This window comes from Acomys minous (assembly GCF_964271855.1).
Source record: "Acomys minous genome assembly, chromosome: 2".
NCBI lineage: Eukaryota > Metazoa > Chordata > Mammalia > Rodentia > Muridae > Acomys > Acomys minous.
The window spans coordinates 35,048,893-35,071,318 of record NC_140484.1 but is presented as its reverse complement, the minus strand read 5'-3'; the positions used below and the strand labels follow the sequence as shown (position 1 = coordinate 35,071,318).

Sequence of the window (22,426 nt, the reverse complement as noted above, 5' to 3'; positions counted from 1 at the left end):
GGAGAAAAGTCCTTTTAGTACAGAAAGAGAAAATGAAATTGGGAAAGGATTCCTGGTTAAACAAGGAAAGCAATAGTTTACGGAGAGATAATAGTTAGTAGCTCCAGCTACAAGTGAGGGTGGAGAGACCACTGCCTTCAGAATCAAAATGGTTAGGACCTCTCCTCCAGTACCTGAGAGCAGCTGAGGCCCCACCCACCGACCAGGAGCAAACTGGCTACGTGCAACCTTCCCTTCCTGGAGGACACAGTGTTATGTTTCTAGGTTCCCCGGAAGATATTACAGTAACTTTCAGTGGTTAATGAATAGCTTCCCGGTGCCTGCTTCGTTTAATTGTTCAAAGGCTGTTTGTTCCTGTGTATAAGACTGTGACCTGGCTAATGAGCATATTTCCCTGAGCAGGCCTGGAAGCGGAGGAGTGGCAGGGTCACCCGGGCTCCTCGAGAAGAAAGGATGCAGAGCAGGACTGGTCTGGTTGTCTGTGCCCTCTCCCTCCTCATAGGCTTTCTGATGATTTGCTTGGGGGCCTTCTTCATCTCCAAGCCCATATTCCACTCTGAGAGGAGCCTGGTCATGGCCTACATGCTTCTGCCTCTGGGGTTTGTGGTCCTTCTGAGTGGAATTTTCTGGGGCACCTACCGCCAAGCAAATGAAAACAAACAGATGTTCAACCATGTGCTCAGACAGCACCTTGCTTCCCAGGACCTGCCCCTGGCCACTATTGACAGGTACGTACGGAGTGCCAGAGGCCATGAGAAAGGCTGAGAGGAGTCCCAGGGGGAAGTGAAGCAAGGTATAATCCCATCCTGGGTCCACCTACAGAGGGCTAGGCATCTAGGCTCGAAGTTACACTGTTGTGCAATTTGCTCTGGGGTTGTTGTGGGGCACAGCAGGGCTGCCTTTGGGGAAAAACAGTAAGGTATGGGAGAATTTTCTTAGCGTACAATCCTCACTCCCCTAGTAAAAAAAAAAATTCAGATAAGGGTACAAATTAAGGGGCACAACCCCCAGGTCCTTCCTATGCTTTAGGGGTGATTTTAGTGAAAGGCAGGTGATGATTAGGTGGCCCCTATGACCTGGTGACTGAGTTATGAAGGAACTCCCAGTTCTGCCCACAATAAATGAGCAAACAGACATCAAGTCAGTCCTGTGACTAAGGGAAGCTCTAGATCACTGTCCTTTTAGGTTTTTTTTTTTTTTAATCTCACCACTTACGGAGGACGCATTCAAGTCAGGATAATAACGTGTCCATCAGTGATGGATAAACAAAGCGCAGCATGCATACACACACACACACTGCAGTATTCCTTGGCCTTAAGACAGAACAGATCAATTGATATGTACCATAGATGGTTATACACTGAAAACATTATGGCAAGTGACATCCGCCAGCCAGAAAGGGCAGCCGCTGTACCATTCTGCTTACACCAAGAGCCAGCATAGACAATTACACCATGCACACTTACAACAACACTAAGTAGCTACCACAGTCACTTACACCACAGCCACTTACACAAGTGGCTACCACAGACAGGAAGCAGAACAGTGGTTCATAGGCCTAGGGCATTGGGGAAATGAAGTTACTATTTAATGAATATGTGATTGTGGTTTGGAGTGTTCTAGGGATGGTTTGCAGCAATATAAGATCACTAATGCCACAAATGCCCTTACATGTAATACATATTAAGTTATTTATATTTCCCCAAAGAAAAATACCAACTACAGGTAACCTTGTAGTTGGTTAACTTAGCCCCAATCTCCTAATTCTTATCCAAACACATGAACATTGTTCTTAAGGTATAGAGTGTAAGAATCCATAAGTCCTTTTGTGCTCTTCATGCAAGAGTAGGAAGGCCATAAAATATTTTAATTATCCCACGTACTTTGAATATAAGGTTTCTCACCAGAGACTATGTATTGTTGGCATCCGTCACACCAGAGGCAACAATCAGAACCCATTTCCAAGGTCAATTAGACTAACTAGGAATTCTTTGGGTTTGATAAAAAAAACAACAGTGATTTAGAAGGTGTCTCTAGGGTGATTGTGTGCGTATGTGTGTGTGTGTGTGTGTGTGTGTGTGTGTGTGTGTGTGTTTATGTGTATGCATGTGTTTGTATGTATGGTCATGCACGTATGTTTGTGTGTGTGCATGTGTTTGTGTATGTATAGTTGTATGTGTGTATGTATGTATGTATGTATGTATGTATGTATGTATGTACCTACCTCTGCAGGGTGTGTTCTTGCATCAATAGTAAATGATGCATCTGAAATTTACCAACACATTCCTATATCCCCTTGTCTGTAGTATTCAAAAGTAAATCAGGAATGTCTTGACAGTACTCACTGCCCCTTCCTGCTGCATCATGAGATGCTTGGCCCACAGAGTCAAGCTGAAAAGTCCCACATCTCAAAAGCTCTGTGCTGAAAACGGATTTTAACTCAGCAGAGACAGCCAAGCGTACATCACTCCTGTGATGGAATTCCTGGCGGCAGTCCTTGGAGTCCCTCAGATGGTTCCAGGGAAGAGCTCACCTTTCTGTCCCCATGACTCAGCCTTGGCTATTCCTGGGAAAGGTCAAGACTTACATCGTACAGTAGGCAGCTCCTCCAGCGAGTTGGCTCTTGGCCCTGTGGTATTTGGAGTAGAGCAGTTGGCTACAAATGGCAGGCCCTGTTCTGTTGTGGTTACCCACCATAAACACTCCCTGTGGCACTAGATAGGTTACCTCTATAAATACACAACTCCTGCAAGCTCACCCTGCCTTTCTTCCACTCACCCCGCCCCCACCTTCATTCATGGTGGAGGAGCCAGAAGCGTTTAGTAATTAGGTAGACGGGCAAGCTGACCCACACGTCCATCAGCTGGGGTGAATGGCTCTCAACTGTGGGCAGGCCAGCATAGTAGTGCTGCAGCTGAAAGCCTTACAAACCTCTCAGCGGATGCCTTCTGAGACCTGAGTGTGTTTCCTGTAGTTTCTCTGAACCCAGCTGCCTAGGACTTGACAGTGTGTCAGGAAAGAGTAATAGCATCTCATAGGTCAGGGACCTGCATGTAGCGAATGGTTTCCATTCATTATTTTGTTGCTCGGGAACATCTGAGGCCTTGAGAGCAACAGTGTAGAAGGCGATGGGTGTGAATGGTAACAGGGATTGAGTACTGGCTAAAGAGAGGTGCCATGGTCAAAGTCCCCATGTCACCCAAAGCTGATAAGGATAGTGCACTGAATGGCTGGGTCCCGGATTGAAAGAGCAAGCTAGAAGGAATGGCTTGGAATACTGTCTGGAACAGGAGGGCTGCTATGACTGATGGGGAGTTCTCTGGAAGGGTGAGCAGTTTTTAGAAACCGGTGATGTTAGAAAAATACATCTGTTTCCAATTCTGTGTTTCTTAGCAGTTTAGCTTCACACGACATGAGTTGAGAGAGGCAGACATATGCTTCCTCACCACCCAGGCCTAAATAACACATGCATGCTTGTGGCGTTTCATCCCACAGGCCCGACTTTTACCCCCCAGCTTATGAAGAGTCCTTGGATGCTGAGAAACAGTCCCGCCCTACAGGCAGAAGGCTCCTAGGATTTCCTCCTCCTTTGTATACGGAGACAAGCCTTGAACTTGAAGATGAAAACGACCCGCAACCAGAGGCCCCACCACCCTACCAAGAAAGCACAGCAGATGCAGCTGGTACAGCCAAGGCATGGGATGCTGAGGGGCCAAGCACAGTGCTAAAGGCGGGGCCTGCTCTCCAGCACCCAGAACTCACCAGCTGCAGAGAAGAAAGGCTGGCCAGGGTCTAGGAAGCTGCTCTGCCACCCTGCACTGGGTCAAGGCTACCGTGGGTTCCTGGGTTCCAGGGACTCTGTGTTTAGCTTTTCTAGGGCAGCATGGGGTCCTCAAAGGGCACAGCCACCAGCAGGACGTGGGTGCAGAGGATTCCCACAAAGTCCAACCTAGGTGAACCTTAGAGCACAGAGAAGGTGTGTGGCCAGGCCTGCTACCTCCCTCCTAACCTAATCACCTGAGCCCAAGCCTGAGGGACACTTGTCGTTGGTGGGATGGCCATAGTCCTTCACACACTATGTCTGAAGAATCAAAGGAAGAAAATCTGGGAGGCAACCTTGGTGTCACCTCACTGACTGTGCTACCTGAGTGACACCATAGCTCACACACATGAGAGTTGCCCTAGGAACATAGGAGTGTTATTTTGTATCATTTTATTTTAATTATGTATGGCTTTTTCTATATCAAAGAGACTGTAATAGTTGATTTCAAATGGTTCAAACAGAAAATGTTGAGTTCTTTCTTAAAGAGGTCCTCAGACAAGCACATAGGCTTCTTACAAATTCAAGTTGCCTAGGTAGAATATTTAATTCACGATACAGGGAACCAAGGGTGATGTTAATACACAACTGATTACAAACCTTGTGATGTTTTTAAAAATGTTTATATGCAGTTTTCAAAGACACCCACCTCCCCCAAATCAGAATGTAAGAGATAAAAAAAACCGGCAAGGCCACGTCTCCATTACCAGGGTAATTTTGTGTCTCAAGATAGAGAACTAGACTTCCAGCCTTACAGAGCGAGCAGGTCCTCCTTGGTTTTATTTTCTTTGTGGGAGTTTTTAAAATCAGAGGCCATGCTGGTGGGAAGGATGCTGGTAGGGTACCCAGGCTGAGACTTTTGACTGTGCAGGAGGGCATTCGGCTCCTGGCCTCAAGTTTTTTCTCTACTAAATGAGACGTCTGCATTGTGGTCGATATCTGACAGTTATGGCGTGCCTTTCAAACAGCAGGTTCAACTAGCCCTCCCATGCCTGTTATTTAACCCCGACTCCGTCTTTATGAGGCCAGTGCTATGACCGGTTCTGTTTTAGCAATGCGTCAACTGAGGCTTTGAGAATCCAGGAGGCGTGTTTCAATAAAACAGTGACCTCAAGGAAGGTAAAGAGCCTAAAGGGACGTGAGGGGTTTACTCACATCACACCTTTGAGTTAGGCTAGCTATGCTTTTCTTTCCTCCTTCCGGGAAGCAGCTTAGATCTCTGTCTCCATTTCAAAAGTGACCCCCGAACAGAAAGCGATGCTCCGGGTCACTGCGATGTCTGCCACCCTTGAAGAAGAAGCTGAGTGGCTTTAGAGCTATTGGGATTCTCAGTTAAAACATGTCAGCCTTGTCCTCTGTCCATGAGCTGGGCGCCCATCCTGCAGCTTTCCTGCATCCTACTGAGGATAGCCACAGTGAGGCACAGGAGAGTCTTTGCCAACCCACAAGAAGAGTCAACAAGGAGGGACTGGGTGTCCACGCTTTCTGCTTCCCCATCAATGCCTAGCACCCAGGTTGTGAACATCCTGATAAACATATAAGATGCCGAATGGGCAAAACCCTGTTCCATGAAGCACACTTTTATGAATCTCCACTTTGAATCCATGACAATGAAGAAACAACTAAATAGGAATGGATTACCAGGAAAATAATCATTTATTAGCAATGCAATTCATTATTCCTTTCTTGTCATTTCTTTCCACCCCTCTATAGGTCAGTTTTCCCTACGGGTCGGACTGAACAGCATTACTGAACTTCTAGCCAGCTTTGCACACAGAATAGATGGGTCTCCTACCTCTGGGGGTCGGCTAAAACAAATGTTCGATTTAGTTTGCACAAATTGCTTTAGTCTCTTTAAAGCAATACATTTTGTGTTCAGAGTTTTTTTAAAAATTTATTTTGTGCAGTTGTGTGTTGTACATACATGTGTATATTCACAAGTGCATGTATGTGCACATGCATAGGGTGCCCAGGGGTTGCTGTTTCATGTAGGCTGAGTGGCAAGTGAATTTCCAGGGATCTTCCTGGGGTTCCTGGCACAAGTAAGGAATTAAGCTAGCTCCTAGCGCTTTCACAGCAAATACGCTTACCTACCGAGCCACCTCTCCGTTACCTCAGGCTTTCCTTCATTTTTTCTTTTTGTCACTTTTTGTATCAGAAGAAAAAAAAAACAGTAGAGGAACCTAAGTCATGATAGCACTCTCCACAGTATCAAGATGAGTTCCTAAGCATGATTGACACAAGCTGTTGATTCAGAAAATAGCCTGGTGCTTCCTTTTTAAAAGAGCACTAAAGTTGGGCATGATAATAGCACACGCCTGTAACCCAAGCGCTTGTGAGGCAGAAGCTATAGGATCAAGAGTTCAAAGTCAGCCTTGGCTACATCATAAGTTAGAAGCTAGCCTGGGCTAAAGAAAGAAAGGAAGGAGGAAAGGGATGGAGAGAGGGAGGGAAGGAAGGAGGGAGAGAGGGAAGAAAAGAAAGAGAGAGGGAGGGAGAAAAAGGGAAAGAAAGAAAATCAGCACTAATTCACAGTCCTTGACATGTTTCTAAAACACATAGACCCTGATTCAAGAGTCAAGAACCTGGGCATCACGCAAGGCAGACTTGTGTTTTAGAATCCCACTAACTAAAATCCAGTGGGCGAGTCAAACAAATGTGCCCTACTGTAGTGCATGACACATTATTACTCCATAAAGGCTGCACTCAGGAAAGCAGCTCTGGCATCTTCACTCTTTCTCAGGTTTGTGATCAAATGAAACGTTGCTGGGTTGGGAGCCACGGTTCCATGGACACTGGGGAGGGCGTTTGGGCTACGAAACAATGAAGAGAAGAAAGTCTCCACGGGAGCGGTTGTCATTCATTCTTCCTCATCTCCAGTGTGAGTGATACTCACACCCCAACTCATAGTTTTATGTTGTTCCTGTGATCAACAAATTTAAAAATGGCCACCAGCACCCAGAAGATCAGGATGGCAAGGTCAGTGTAGAGTGCACAATGCTGGCCGGGCCTTTTCATATTTGAGTTGTACTGGGCTCCATCTTGACCCCTCCTTGGAAAAGCTCATAAGTGATTTTACTGATTGCTCTGTTTGTCAATATATATATATTATTGAGGCATCATTCAAACTCACTTGTGGCATGGCACATGCTAAGCCCTGAAAGAAGTGGAAAGAGGGGAGAATCATGGGTTTGTAACCCATGTCTCCACTGTGTTCTATAAAGTTCCATGACAGCCTAGGGTTATTCACACTCTAGTGAGCTGTCAACTACATGGGATAGTTCTGCTGGTAAAGCGTGCAGCTGGTTGAAGTGCAACAGGCATTCTGTTAAGCTCTGCTGCCTCAGATAATCTCCTGCTATTTGTAACTATTGTTTGACGGTCCAAACACTGATTTACTTGACATGGGCATGGAGTCATCTTACTGTCATTATCAATTCCACAAATGTTTCTCATCCTCTACATCAGCCATAGCTCATGGATCTGGCCACCAAAAATCTCAAGCCTTATATTGACCCGTGGGTGGCCAAACGCAGTCATGACACTGTCATTCTTGTTATAATTTATTGTGGCCAAATCTAGCTCAGGGTCCCATGAAGCACGGCCATCAGTCTAAAGCTTCTGTGTGAAAACGTTCACGACCTGCAAATATGATGTACTCAGTCTGCAATTTGGAACATAAGATTTGATCAACGTTCTCTCTTTAAAAATGGCTACCCCTACCGGGTGTGGTGGCGCACGCCTTTAATCCCAGCATCCTGGAGGCAGAGGAAGCAGATCGCTGTGAGTTCGAGGTCAGCCTGGTCTACAAAGAGAGTCCAGGACAGCCAAGGCTACACAGAGAAAACAACTGGCTCAAAAAACAAACAAAAATGCATACCCCTATATATATGTGTGTGTGAATGCATGTGTGCAGGCCAGAGGTCAATAGCTTTTGAGACAACTTACCATCGATGCCATCTTCATAGCCCCTCCCACTTTTTAAAGGATGATGAAGAAGTTCAAGAATCTCAGGTGAAACAAAGCAACCTTTTGTTTTGGGGGAATGGCTGACACCTGGCGGGCCCAGTATTCAACACCCTGGCTCCTCTTATAAATTCCTTCCTGGAAGTATTATATACATACACATTTCCAAATCTCTTAGATGAATGGGGTGATGCCCTGGTTAAGAACCGCTGTAAACATATGGTGGCTTACCACTGTCCAGAGGTATATGACACAGTAAGTGAAGCCCTTGGTGCTAGGAGATCATCAGAGTAGCCCTCATAGTTATTTCACTTTAACCAGAGCCTCTTCTGTGATTTACTCTCCCGGTTCCCACGAAATTCTTGCATGTCTCATGTCACTTACTCTTTTTTTAAAAAAAAATCATTGTCCCTCTCTTTGTGTGTGTGTGTGGGGGGGGGGGGTGCGGGTGCGCATGCCAGGACACATATGAATGTGAAATGACAACTTTGTGGAGTGAGGTCTCTCTCTCTCTCTCTCTACCTTTATGTACAGACTGGGGATTGAATTCAAGCCACACATTGGGCTTGCACGGTAAGCACTTTTACCCACCCACTCCCAGGCACCTCACCGACCCTTGGGTCATTTGCTCTTAAAGCTTGGTTGTTGGCCCTCCATCTTTAGTGACAAGAGGAGCATCGTATAGGGAAGGGTGTGCATCTGGCTTTACTCTCTGGTGAGAATAAGGCGAGAATGAATACATCCAATCCTGGGTTAGGGCAGAAACAATCCCTCAGCCGTGTAAACCTTAGGGGCCATATCCCAGAATCACTGAGACATGTTGTTTGTTAATACAACTGAGAGCAAATAGTAGCCGTTCATATCTGCTGCCTTTGATCTCATATCCTGTGTCTGCCTGAATGTCACACCAACGTCTGGCCCCCAAGGTCAGCCTCTTCTGTAAGTTCTGGTCAGCAATGACTGTTGTGTCTTACTGTTTCCACTCACTTCTGGCAAATTATACAAATGCTTATGGACCCCAAGAAACCCTATTCTTTAGGAAAAGTCTCCTATCCCCCGTGTCCCACCATTTCCGAGTCAATTAGCCTCTCTGTGTTCCCATAGCTTACGCTTGTACTTCTCTGACATTTATGCCTCTCTAATTACTGTGGGGTTTTGTCACAGCCAACTCTTGCAAAATTGTAAATTTCAAAGAGTACGGATAACTTCATCCATCTTCCTGATCCATCAAAAAGAGGAATGTGCCCAGAGTAGCTATGCAACCAGTGTTTGATGAATGAATGAATGAATGAAGGAAGGAAGGAAGGAAGGAAGGAAGGAAGGAAGGAAAAAAGGAAGGAAGGAAGGAAGGAAGGAAGGAAGGAAGGAAGAATGAATTTACAGGTGACTATAATTGGGCTACTACACACACACACACAAAATAAAGAAAAGCAGAATGTTTAAGTAGAATAACTTGATCTTAAAAGTTAGAGATGACTTAAGTTCATGAACTTAAGGGAAAAATATTTGCCTGCCCAGCTAGAGCTAATGTGCCAAAGGATCGGTCAGCTTGCACCTGACAACACGTCCTCAGAGAAAGAATGGACGGACATTGGCAGGGACCTTTAGTGTGGAGATAGTGAGACTGAAAGCTACAAGGCAAAAGCTAAAAGCCACCTTGCTATTATTCGGAAACCAACACTGTTACTGTAAAGTGGCAAATGAGCTGAGGCCCACCATCTTGCATGGAGGTTAAAATAAGAAAGTTCTGTTTTCTTGGCTACGAAATGTCCTAGCAAGTTTCTGACAGAAAGCACAGAGAGAACGGAAACAAAAACCTTGCTGGGAATGTTTCCTTGTGGCACTGACCTTGCCAGCCATAATCATGCCTTGCTTAATAGTAAAGGGGCACTAGGTCATCTCCGTGAGTGGTGTGATAAGTGAGTCTATGGTTTCCAAGGAAGGCAAACAGAAACAAACACATCCCATGCCTGCCTGAGGACTCTGCCCCAGTCCACGTGACTGCCGGAGCTCCCAGGTCCCTTTCTCTCCCAGGCAAAGAAAGCCAATGGTGACAACACACATCTCTGTCTCCTAGGGCCCACGACTATCCCACTAATTACCCCAGCCCTTTCCGCTCTCCTGCATTCATCCAGCCACCGTGAGCAAGGTCAGAACACACAGTGGTATTCCTGGGAGGATTTATACAAACTGATGCATTGGCTTCTGTGACAGAATCAAGGAAGCCTCCCTTTGGTTTCAGTCTTTTCTAGAAAGCCCTTTGCCACCTGCACGGGAAATGGATACATCCAGAGGGATGCAGCCAGCTTGGTAGCTAAATTAATACTATATGCAAAAGGAGAGGGAAGACAACGACCCTTTGTGTGTCTTGTTGGAGGTGCGTCATTGTGAGTCATAGAAAACCCTAAAGAGTGAGAGAGCTGGTGCAGAGATGTTGAGAGGCTGGGGAGCATGGACCACTGGATGGCTGGTGGGAGATGGATGTGGCTTAGAAGTTCTAAACCTTTCACCACGGTAGATCTGATTAGGGATGTAAAGTTGAGTCCTCCTCCATGTTGGTGAGATCTTCTGGCTGCCCAAAGCCCTTGAAACTTAGAGTCAGTCTAATTTGGGAGATATTCTCTCTCTCTCTCTCTCTCTCTCTCTCTCTCTCTCTCTCTCTCAGAATCTTTTCTCACGAGACACCAGGAATACACGGGGTTATGATTACTTCTTCCCTAGCGCACCTATCTTTCTCAAAAGGGGAAGCTCACTGGTGTAATGAAATACAGATATTAAACAACGGTGAAGCTCTGACGGATAACTAAAGACCCTGCTGCACTTGGAGGAACAGGACAAATCAAAACAAAAGGGGTTCTTTCCCCCATTCCCACTCTCCTTTTAACCCCCCCCCTAACCCTCACCCCAACAGCAAAGTAGCTTTTGTTTTTCCAAAGTCCTAAGAGGCACAAACAGGAAGTGAGAAGGCACGGGAGGCAAAGCATCTTTCTGAGTGCTCTTCTGCCCTGTGCTCAGGTGATGACGGTGGGTCCCCTCCGGCCAGTTCTCTCATGAATCTGGGATATCTTCAGCGCGATGGCTATGAGAGGGCTCAGCACTGCCTGGAAAAGAAAGACGGACGCTGATCAGCTACAACACAGGCTTTGGATGGATTTCTGCCTCGGAGGTGTGGAGTCAGTTTACATATCTGCAGCTTAGAGGCAGTGGCCAGTATGGGTAGGACATAGAAGCAGAAACTGCTCTATGTGGTCTTGCTCAAGCCCAGAGAAATCGACTCGTGCTAGGGACATGCCTAAGCCTCGCACTAAACAATGAATTCAGGACGTCTGGAAAGCTCCATTCCTTCCAAGCCATAACCCCAGCAAATACTCCCCCATTGAGTGTGAGGGCAAAGCTCTCTGCTCACCCTCCCACCATGCTGATGCTGCAGAGAAGACGGCGCCACACCAACGCTGTAGAATTACTGGATCCAGCTTCCTGTCCTACACCGCCCAGACTATACTCATCTTCTTCCTTACTCCCACAGCGCCTGGGTGGCTTAGAGGGCTTTGGCACACTGTTCAGCAAAGAACCAAGGATCCCTTCTCGATTAATTGCTCACCCGGTTTCTGAACCGTGGAGCCCATACCCCAGACACACCCGTAGACCTAAATTAGAAAGCAGCTGTTTTCTGCTGACCTTTAGCACGCTCAAGAATCACCTCACCTGAAGACATTCTTGTGTGTGCATTTTTACTAAACTTGCGTGTATGGCACACTCACATTTATCAAACAATATTTTGTTTTTCCATGTGGGTTGCTGATGTAAACTTATATGTAAGTATAAAGTGAGTTCATTTAAAGACAGCATTCAAAACAAAGGTATTGATAGAGAAGAACTGGGTAGAGGTGGAGTGAGGGGGTAAGTTGAGATTCCATGATTCTGGAGAGGCAGCATTCTATTCCTAGCAACCTAACCTATTCCTAGCAACCTAACCTATTCCTAGCAGACAAAACCGTGAAGGATGCTCAAGGTTTGCAGTCAGACAGAAGCGCGTGCATAGGGTACAGACAGCACACGCAGGCTGGTACGCACAGAATTCACAGAGAGTGCTAATGGACTGAAAGCCACTTTGGTGGGAGGGGACCTAAGTGCTAAGTGGGGTGCACCAATTTAACTCACTGTGTATTAGGGGATGCTACCTTCCTTGGAGCCGAAGGCTATCATAATCAGGGCAAGCAGAAATATGAATCTAGTAAGGTGTTACTTTAGGGCTATTTCATATCATTAAATTGCACAGCATCAATAGTGAACAACCACAGAATACCTTCACTTCATTCAAATAATTAAACTGAAATAATGAGTACACATATAGAGGGTTTTAAAAAAAAATAACAGAATTTTTAGTATTTCAGGACAATAGAGAATGATGATTTGTTGAATTAGATGTGCATGAGATACTGTAAAATATTGGTGAGAGGTCAAAAAATGTAAAAGAATGCTTCAGCTTCCTTCACAACGACATTTAGATTCCAGTGGTACTAACTGAATAGAACTAAACACTGGACATTATAGAGGATGAAACAGAATCACAATTCTGAACAGAGTACTCATATTCAAAGTGAAGTGCCCTGACCCAAAGCTAAATGACTGGGAAATGAACACATAGCTCTACATGTGTGATGTGAAAGACACAGTGATCAAGACATGTATGTAGCCAGTGACTTCTCTGAAGTCTTTCTGCATTGAAGAGCCAAACATGTCTCGTGCTCTAATTACATAAGATGTGTGGCCATCAGTGGCAATCAAGCCAGCTCATAGAAGCAGACTGTGGTGACACTTTTACCTTTCATATGTTAACCGGTTTCTTTTCTATTTATTTGGGAATATATGCATAAATAATGAAATATCATGGGATGGAGCCCAAGTCTAAAGAGAAAATTTATTTAAATTTCTCAAATGCTTTTTTTTTTTAAAACACACATAACCGGAAGTAATTTTATACAATATTCTTAATACATCTTCATTTTGACTGTGACCATATCACATGAGCCAAAGTGTAGAAGTTTCCACTTCTAGCACATTAGGCTCAAACAGTTAAGAAATTGGGAGCATTTGAGGCCTTGGGAGTTGGGGTTCTGTGTGCCACACCTATACCACGGTCTCCATTAGTGTGGCTAGAGGACTTTTTGTTGAGTCTGTCTTCCTGCCCCACCTGCTGGCAGTCATCAAACCCTCTGGCCTCTTCTCACAGTAGCCCCTCATCCACATTCCCCTCCTCCAGCTTTTTCCCTAATATGGTTTCCTACATCCATGGTTCATAAGTGACAATCAGCTTCTCTCACCCTTGTCACACCGAGCTTTCTGGAAGTGACCTTTTGGTGAATAAATCTCAGATGGCTCCTCAAAGTGTGTCTGCCAGGCTCCTGATGTATTTATAATCCTCAGCACGCTTGCCCCCTCCCCACACACACCCCACACACCCACACACACCCACACCCACACCCCCACACATACCCACACACCCCACACCCCACCACACACCCACACACCCACACCCCACACCCCCACACACACCCACACACACACCCACACACACACCACACACACACACACACACACACACACACACTTCATGCCATCTATCTTTATTCTAATGTACCTAAAATCAATCAAAGCGGACAAGAAAAAAAATGCCTACAGAGAAACCAGAATTCAGAGCTCAACACTGAGAGAATCAAATAACAAAACAGGCATCCGTAAAAAAAATTCTTCTGAGGGAAAATTCCTCTCCAGAGCGACATGGAGGAAATCCAACAAGACTCATCAAAACAAAACCACGCCAGTGTTCGGGGAGTTCAATGTATCACCCACAAAAGCCACACAGGCAGGTGGGATCAGCCTCCTTCTCTGCCACCCTCCCACTTTTGCCTTTGATTAGCTAAGAGGTGGCATTTACATAACAAACCAAATATAAGACCTACAAAGACCAGGCTGTTTATTTCAAACATGAGCTCCATGTGGCTCCACACATGGAGACCTCTGGAGAACACAGGGTAGGGAGTGAGTAGGTTGAACCCACCTCACCTTCATGCCACCAAGTGCATGGAAGGAGGAAGGGGGAATTACCAACTGCTTTAGACTCCTGTATGCCTTCCAAGGATGCCCACTACGTCCTCATGTTTCTACTCACTGGGCTTGTCCACAGCACATTTCAGATTTCCCTTTGTGTGGAACATACTTGCTAGTTTAATGGAAAATGACTTCCTACCTCTCACAAATATTTTTTTTTAGAAGAAATAGATCTAAAAGACTGAAGCTAGAAGTTTAAAAAAAAAAAAAAGAATGAAATCGGTAGAGCTTGTTACTGCCAGTCTCTTCTCTAAGGTTGCAGAAGGTGAGATACAGATTATTCTACCATTTATAGCAATCTGAGTTCCTGTAGTTGCAACATTGGTATGCTCCTGCTTGGTGCTCCACTTACAGATGCTCCTTAAAAATGAAGCCAAAGCACCCACAGGTCTGCATCTGCAGGTCTGCATCCAGCAGCCTGCTACCCAAGGACCAGCCAAGAATAATTGTTGTGGGTTCTAGTCAGAGAGATGGAGTGTTTGTGTTCCTGAGAGTCTAGAATGTGTAGCTCTGACAAGCTTCCAAAATGACCCTGATGTCTAGCCAGGTCTGAGACCCTCTTTGGCAGCATCGTGTTCCTTATTCTAGGACAGGCAGAACTGGATAGCGCTTAACTGGACTCTGAAGCCAAACTTGCCCGGATTGACTGGCTCTACCCCATCACGAGCTATGTGATCTGGTTAAGTCACTTATCCTCAGGCACAGGTAGGAAATAGGACAGTCCCGGGCATGCAGGCAGATACATAAATAGTGGTTGCCATTAAAAATCCAGAAGGGAATTAGGGCATGCAGACCGGCAGTTAATGGCTGCTTGGTGTACTCTATGATCTCTTATTATAAAATCAACGCATACTTCCTCAAATGCCAAACGAATGCCTCTGCTATGAGTTCCAGTTCGAAACAGCAACTTTCTGTTGTCATGTCTTACTGCCCTCTTTGCTCTGCTGAGTTGTCAGCCTGCCATTTGGATTTCTGACCCCAGGGACTGCCAAGAGGACCATGGCCTGCATTCACCGAGGCCCTTCCTGAGAAGCTGGCTTCTGCAGTGATATGGTGGGTGTGTCAGTAGTGTGGAGTGTAAACACACTGCTATTATTAAATTCAGCCTCACAGTAAACAAGTACTTGAAAGCTTCTGAGCAGAAATGCACCCCCCCAACCCTCCCCCTTGGCTTTAGGGATACAAATCCCATGCTATGCTTTACACATGGTTTGAGCTTGCCCCCAGCACATCATGTATTAAAAACTTATCCCTGGGTGGTGATGTTGGGAGATGGTGGGCCTTTGAAAGATAGAACCTAATGTTAGGTCCCTAAGCAAACTGCACAGCCTCTCTGACCTTCAGTGTAGAGATAGGATCTTTCATTTGATACCTGTACCTCCCACGACACTAAGCTCCTCACCAGAGGCAGAACAAATGCGGCTGCCAGACTTTGGACTTTTAGCCTTCTGAACTGAGCCATACGGGCCTCATTTTCATAAGCAGCCTTCTAATATTTTGGACTTGTTAGTTTTCCATAGAATTCAGTTCTTCCTGACAGACAATGAATGGCACTCTTCACAGAAAAGTGCCATCTCAAAAGCAGTTTCCAAATCAGAAGTTATGAGGAAAGCAACGATGTGCTGGAGCCTCTACACCATTGACGGACTTTGGCTCTTAGGCCTGGCTCCATCTTTAGTATACTGGGTACACTGAAGGTCACAGCTATAGGTCAGGTCTCCCAGTGATCCATGTGTTAAAGGTTTTGCCCCTCAATGGATAGTGGCAACTTTGGGAGAGGGGGCCTTGTGGACACTCTTTAGGTCATCGGGGACATGACCATTAAAGAGAGTGTGGAAGCCCAAGCCCCCTTTTCTTTTGCTTTTGCCTTCTGGCCTTGAGATGGGCAGACAGTGCTCTCAGTTCTACCTCACACCTTCACCAGGGTTCTGAAAGCAATGGGTCTTCAGTCCTGAGCCCTCGATAACTGTGAGCCCAAATACACCATGTCTCCTTATAGGAAGATTAGCTGGGAAATTTCATCACAGTGATGCAAAGTTGACTAATACATAAACAGTGCAAATAGCTGAGCAGTTTTAAAACATGGCTACCAAGTCTTTGGCATTTCTCACACTAAACAGTAGGTTTGGAGCTGGAGTTTGGCTTGCAAGGACTTCCGTTTGCTTCCCAGCACCCTTATGGTGCCTTAAAACCATTCCTAACTCCAGTTCCTGGGGATTTAGCGCCCTCTTCTGGCCTCCACAGGCACCATTCAAGTGCCGCCCATCCATAAGTACAGGAAAAACACTCAAACACATGAAATAAAAAGCAAAGATGCAGGTTTTCTTCTCCCAGCCTTGGAATTTCAAGCATCTGAATTCCAGCCAGAGAGTCCAGAAATTATGTTAGGTGCATTCTCAGACCAGGCTCCCGGAGGCCCCAAAGCATCCCATCCAGCGCTTAGCCATTGTGTTAAGAAGTCTGGCACATGCTGGGTTGTGGTGGCGCACGCCTTTAATCCCAGAACTTGAGAGACAGGGGCAGGCGGATCGCTGTGAGTTCGAGGCCAGCCTGGTCTACAAAGGGAGTCCAGAACAGCCAAGGCTACACAGAGAAACCCTGTCTTGAAAAAAAAAACAAAAGTAAAAAAGAAAGAAAAAAAAAAGAAGAAGCCTAGCACGTGCCTAAAAGCTCGACGATCCCTCCAGCTCCAGCCATTTGAGTTTTCCCTGATATCATAGAGCTGGTTATGCTGGGCAAACTATTCCAGAGCCACATTCAAATACATGGCTGGCAGGATCCATGGATCCATAGGCTGCATCAGTGCGGTGTGCTGCTAAACTGTGAGGAAGCCTGTTAAAGTAACATCAGCTGATGACAACCAAGGTCACAGTGCTTTGTCAGGTGAGGAAAGAGTTAAGAGCTGAAGGAACCATTAATGTGAGTGGGTTGACTGCCTATATGGGGGCAGAGGGGCGGGGATGGCTTTACTTCCACCTCTAGCACAAACTAGATAAGGCATTTAATCTCTTGTGTCTTACTTTTCAAATTGGAATCTAATAATAGTTCCTATTGCCCAGAGCCAGGAGCATGGGACAAGATGATACACGACATTACTTAGCAAAGTGTCTGTCACATAGTAAACATTCAATTAATGATCGGGATTCATGCATTAATAATATTATTATTATCAAATGCTCCCAGGCAGTTTTTTTAAGTCATGATACTTGTGCAAGTATCAAGAAACTCTCAGAGACAGAATGTTTGGCTGGCCCTTTTCTCTATGGACCAGCAATTAAAAATCAGATGTGAAAAGCCACCACACCCTGTCTGTTTTTAAGCTGACACCAGGCCACCCTTCAGAGCTGCTCCTGCAAATCAGTGCTAATGAGCAGGGAGGAAGGGATTCTTTTCTCAACTCATCACATGGCAGGGGTCCTCTCGGTCAACATGCTCCACAGCTGACAACAACATTAAAAAAAAAAAAAACCAGCCTGGCACAGTGGTTACCAGGCAAACAGATGTATACACAGCTTGCTTTCCAGCAGCATCCTACCCTGTAGTCAAGGCTCTGTCAATGAGGTGGCCAGGAGGCCTCACCCAAGGAAGATGTAAATGCACAGTAGGGACTCCACACTTGCCGTACCTTCTCACTCTGGCCTAAGCAGATCTGGACACCAGAAAATACACCCTGGGTGGGCTCAGTGCACAGGCAGTACAACAACGGCCTTCAGCTAGGCTTTGTTTTTGGATTCTGACGTTTTGATTCTTCTTCAATGGTTTTTAGTCCTGCACACCGAGTGCCCACCATGTCTCTTATGCTATTCTGAATCCATGTGTCAAACTGATCTTGACAATGGCCTCTGAGGGGATGGCATTCTGTCGCTTTCTAGGTGAGGAAACTGAGGCCCAGAAGCACTGTGCCAACATGCTGAAAGTCACAGGGCTTACCAGTGCTCTGATCTGAGCCTCACAGTCAGGCCACAACTAACACAGATGACCCCCTCTTCCGTACATAGAGACATTTTTCTTTTCTGAAGTCTTTTATTTTTGTTGTTTTGTTTTGCTTTTTTGTGGGTGCAGTGAACTTTATTGATGGTATTCAAGAGAGTAGGGCTCCCTAAGCTTCTCCCCTTCTTCTGGGGGGTCTGGGATGGAGACCTTCTGGATGTTGTCATACTTGGCAGCTTTTTCTAGGCAGCACGTCAGATCTACGATGGACACATCGGGGGTAGAAACACAGAAGGGCATTCCAATGAGCTTCCCATTCAACTCTGCGATGTCCTTGTCCATAGCTTTGGAAGCACCAACGGACACAGGGATGATGTTCTTGGCAGCCCCATGGCCACCAGGCCATAGCTTTCCAGAGGGGCCATTCAGAGTCTTCGGTAGCAATGACGACATGGACTGTGGTCGCGAGTGTTTCCACAATGCCAGTGTTGTCATGGATGACCTTGGCCAGAAGCACTAAGCAGCTGGTGTTGCAGGAAGCACTGCTGATGATCTTGAGTGATTTGTCATATTCATATCCATCACAAACATGGGGCCATCAGCAGAAGGGAGCCCTGGCCTTCTCTATGGTTGTGAAGACACCAGTAGACTCCACACCACACTCAGCACCAGCATCACCCTGGTTGATGTTACTGGGATCTCACTCCTGAGTATGGTGATGGCTTCTCCCTTCACGACAAGCTTCCCCTCCTCAGCCCTGACTGAGCAATTGACCTTGCCATGGGTAGAGTCATACAACGACATGTAGACCATGTAGTTGAGGTCAATGAAGGGGTCATTGATGGCAACAATATCCATTTGGCCAGCCATTCAGGAAGCCCTGGTGCCCAATATGTCTCAGGGATGAGGCTGGCATTGCATGGGAAGATGTGCTATCTCTGGAACAGAGAGGAGTCTTTTTTTTTTAAGAGTTATCTGAATGCCTGTACTTTAAAGGGTTCTGTTTCAGGTATAGCATTTGAAATCAGCCCTTAAATAATTGTGAATGGCTGTAACTCCAATTCTAGGGGAATCCAATGTCCTGTTATGGCTTCTGAGGACACTGCACACATGTGGTGCATACATGCAAGCATTTTACCCATACATGTAAAATAAAAGAATTGTAGACTGTTATAACCACACTGAAGTTTATTCAATTTAATTTGAATTATATATAACACTGATGTGTATGATTCTGAGCTTAGCCTGAGTTGTATGCAAGTCTGTTGGCTGGCTCTCCTAAGGCACTACCATTTTGTGAGACTGGAGGCTTCTCTGGTTCCTTTCAGAAGATTGCTGACAATAAAGGAGTGCCACCTTTTATCAAATGCTTATTTTGCTTTGCTTTTGAACTTAAATGGCTTTGTGGTAGTGACAGAACCCTTTCATTCTCTACCCATAGCTAATTTTTAAATGTGTCCCTGTGTCATGAAAAGAATTTTATGTTGATGTCACTTGGTGAGGTATCTGTATATGCCCATTAAGTTGGGTGTATTAACTAATCCGTATTAGCACTAATGTTTGCTTGCTCTAACAACTGCTGACATAGGGGGATTTATTTATTTATTTATTTTCCTTTATACTTTCTCCAGTCTTTTAGTTTATAGATTTAGATTTATATTTCCTGGGAAAAATTAAACATGGTTTTTATTTTAAAGAGTCCCTCTTTATCCTTAGCAATGAGTTTGATCTTTCAGTCTACCTTATCTGAAATGACTAATGCTGTTTTGGTTATTAGTTGTGTGACTGTACACACACACACACACACACACACACACACACACACACAACTTTTCAGTTCTAAAACACCCAAATTCTGAATTTATTTTTGGTTTGATAAGCTTTTATATTTCATCCTTTTGAAAGCTCTTTTGTGGGGAATGTAAGGAGCCCTGGAGAATGTGCACTGTCTTACATGGGCACAGCCTTGTCAGGGACCTCAGTGCCTCAGACTGACGCAAACAGCAACATCTTTCCCTTGTCAGGCTCAGAGGGACAACAGAACCTTCATTGTGGTCCAAGTGTGAATGCTGGTGCCGTGTGCAGAAACTATCAGCCTCAGCTTCCTCCTCAGGCACGGCAGGAGCCCGAGACAACTCCCTGTGAGACCTCCTGCCCAGATAAGCTAACCCTGTCTCTTTGCTCAGCTGTGTACCATAAACCCACCCCTTATTCATCTGTATACAAGAAATCTATCTTCTTGATTCAGGTGTATCGAATAAACACGCTGGGGTTCGGGTTGCTACTGCAGCTGATGCCTGCCATCACGGTGAGCACAGACCACCCAATCCCAGCTTTTCCTTCTGTGAGTCTGTTCTAGCTTCAGTCGGGTTTCCAGGACCAAACCATGCAGGCACTGCACTCCTGGTTTCTATTCCTTGTTGCACCAAATCCATCTGGGACAATGTCCCTCTGCCCCAGCACTATGGGGTGGGGGTGCTTCTTAATGTGTGGCTCAGCTGATGCGTGGCTTTTCTGCTTCAGCTGATGCACAGCTTTTCTGTGTCGGTTGTTGGAAGAGCTCTTCCATTTGCTTTCATTTTGCAAGAAGAGTGTCACTACACTGGACTTCAAAACGGTTTGATTTCGGTCCTTTGATTTTCAATGTTTCTGCTAAAAATCAGTTGTCAATCAAACAGTGACTTATTTGTCCTTCATTTTCTGTGATTTCAGTCTGGGGTATCTAGACACGAACTGGTTGCTGATTGTACCTTCTATTTTACCACTTAGTCCCATTGGACAAATAACCTTTCCAGGTTTTCGCCTGTACCCCAGCACTTTCACCTCTCCTTTTGAGACCAATTAATCACTTTAGAACAGTTCAAGTAACTTTCTTGTCTCACTCCATCTCTTCCATTCCCCCCTTTATCTCCCCAGCTGTATTGTAATCTAGTTTCTGTGGACATATTTTAAGTCATTAACAATCTCTTCTGCTGTGGATGAAACCATTATGTTTTCATTTCAACTATCAGTTTTAGTTCTTTAAAATTTTAGCATCTTGATTTTTTTTATTTTAAAGATTTGTTTATTTTTATTTACGTGTATGGCTGTTTTGTCTATGTTTTTCTGTATGTGCGCCACATCTGTTCCTGGTGTGCAAGGAACCCAAAAGAAGGTGTCAGACTTTGGAACTGGGATTACAGACAGTCATGTACCATTGTGTTTGCTGAGAATTGTACTTGGGTCCTCTGCAAGAGCAGCAAGTACTTTTAACTGCTGGGCCAACTCTCCAGCCTTCAATATCTTGATTCTAAAAACAATAATCTCTAGATATTTGCTAATGACTTTCTATCTGGTGTTTGAATTCTATTCATACAGTGAAAATAATTGCACTATACTCTTACCAGACAAACTCCCACACCCGTGGGTCTCTTTTGGATGTATATAAGGTCTGTTGATTCTGGTGTGTGATTCTAAAGTCTCTTTAGGTAACTTGCAAACTTTTACTGGTTGCTGTCCATCTTGTTTGAAAATGAGGTTCTAAGACGTACCACAAGGCATAGCTACTGTCAGCTTCCTTCATTTCCTTCTGTGAAACTTCTGGGGATCCAGTAGTTCTCGGACTTGTGACTCTGTTTTCCATTTCTGTCATGGTTCCGCTTCTGTTACCACCCACAATGGAGTGGGGGTTGCCATGAGGGTCTCTTGCCTTGGCGGAAACCTTTTCTACAGCCACATGAAGCTGCTACAGGTCTGCCTCACAGGTCTCTTTGGCTAACCCTTTTCATAGTAGAGCTGGGTGGTTGTTTTTGTTTTTGTTTTTTTTGTGTGTGAGACAGAGTTTCTCTATGTTATCTTGGCAGTCCTGGACTTGATTTATATACCAGGCTGGTCTCAAACTCACAGTGACTCACCTGCCTCTGCCTCCTGGGTGCTGGGATTAAAGGTGTGCGCCAACAGGCCTGGCTTTAGAGCTAGGATGTTAATGGAGAACTGCAACCTACAACTGTCCCCATGTACCCCAGTCCTCCTCCGGGGAACACTGCATCCCCCAAAAGCACTGTGGATTCTTCTCTTAGGTAAATAATATTTTTACTTATTCTTTGAGAATTTTGTGAAAAAAAATCCATTTTTCTGTTAAACATTCCATTTGCATGCACAGAAAGCTATAAAGTTGTAAATTAATAGAAACGTTCTTTGAAAATCAAAACATCACAATATCAAAGCTGTAAACATCTGGGAATGGTAATATTAGAAGGTAGGGATTTAGTATGGATAGATCATAGAATATGAAGAAGAAATGGTGGAAGGTAAGGGGAGAAAAATAGGTATAGGTCAAAATGAAAAGAAATTGGACAACAAAGTGACATTTGGATGGTACAGGTAGGTCAATCACTCCTTCTGGAATATATATATTTTAATTTATTATTGATATTTGAATTAGAAGAGGAAAATAACCAAAACAGAAAACTGTATGTTTTATTTTTCTAAATAAGCATTTGTAAACAAAAGAAAAAAGAAAGAAAGGAAGGAACAAAGAGAAAGTCCAGTGATAAGGATGCGTGGGACAGAGATGCCCAGGTGGAGAGTCGCTACTGCCCGGGGGCAGCGCATTCCACT

The 22,426-nt window shown here is 45.0% G+C and overlaps 2 protein-coding genes across 2 annotated transcripts in view; one reads left to right on the top strand and one right to left on the bottom strand.

Moving 5' to 3' along the window:
• The first annotated feature begins 349 nt into the window (after nt 1-349).
• TMEM252 (transmembrane protein 252) lies at nt 350-4,288 on the top strand. The gene is made up of 2 exons (XM_084771738.1): nt 350-728; nt 3,496-4,288. Exons 1-2 carry the CDS (start codon nt 454-456, stop codon nt 3,794-3,796), a joined length of 576 nt encoding a protein of 191 aa, XP_084627864.1. The 5' UTR covers nt 350-453; the 3' UTR covers nt 3,797-4,288.
• A 1,165-nt stretch (nt 4,289-5,453) lies between these two features.
• Nucleotides 5,454-22,426, bottom strand: part of PGM5 (phosphoglucomutase 5) — a 172,995-nt gene continuing 156,022 nt past the window's right edge. The window contains exon 11 of the mRNA XM_084771729.1: nt 5,454-10,887. Within this exon, the coding sequence (XP_084627855.1) occupies nt 10,798-10,887 (90 nt within the window). The 3' untranslated portion in view covers nt 5,454-10,797. The remainder of the gene's footprint in view (nt 10,888-22,426) is intronic.

Excerpts from the sequence above, each read along its gene's own strand:
- TMEM252 (XM_084771738.1), top strand. The coding sequence starts at position 454 with ATGCAGAGCAGGACTGGTCTGGTTGTCTGTGCCCTCTCCCTCCTCATA. Across the intron at positions 729-3,495 it reads CCCCTGGCCACTATTGACAG|GCCCGACTTTTACCCCCCAG; the intron begins GTACGTACGGAG and ends TTCATCCCACAG.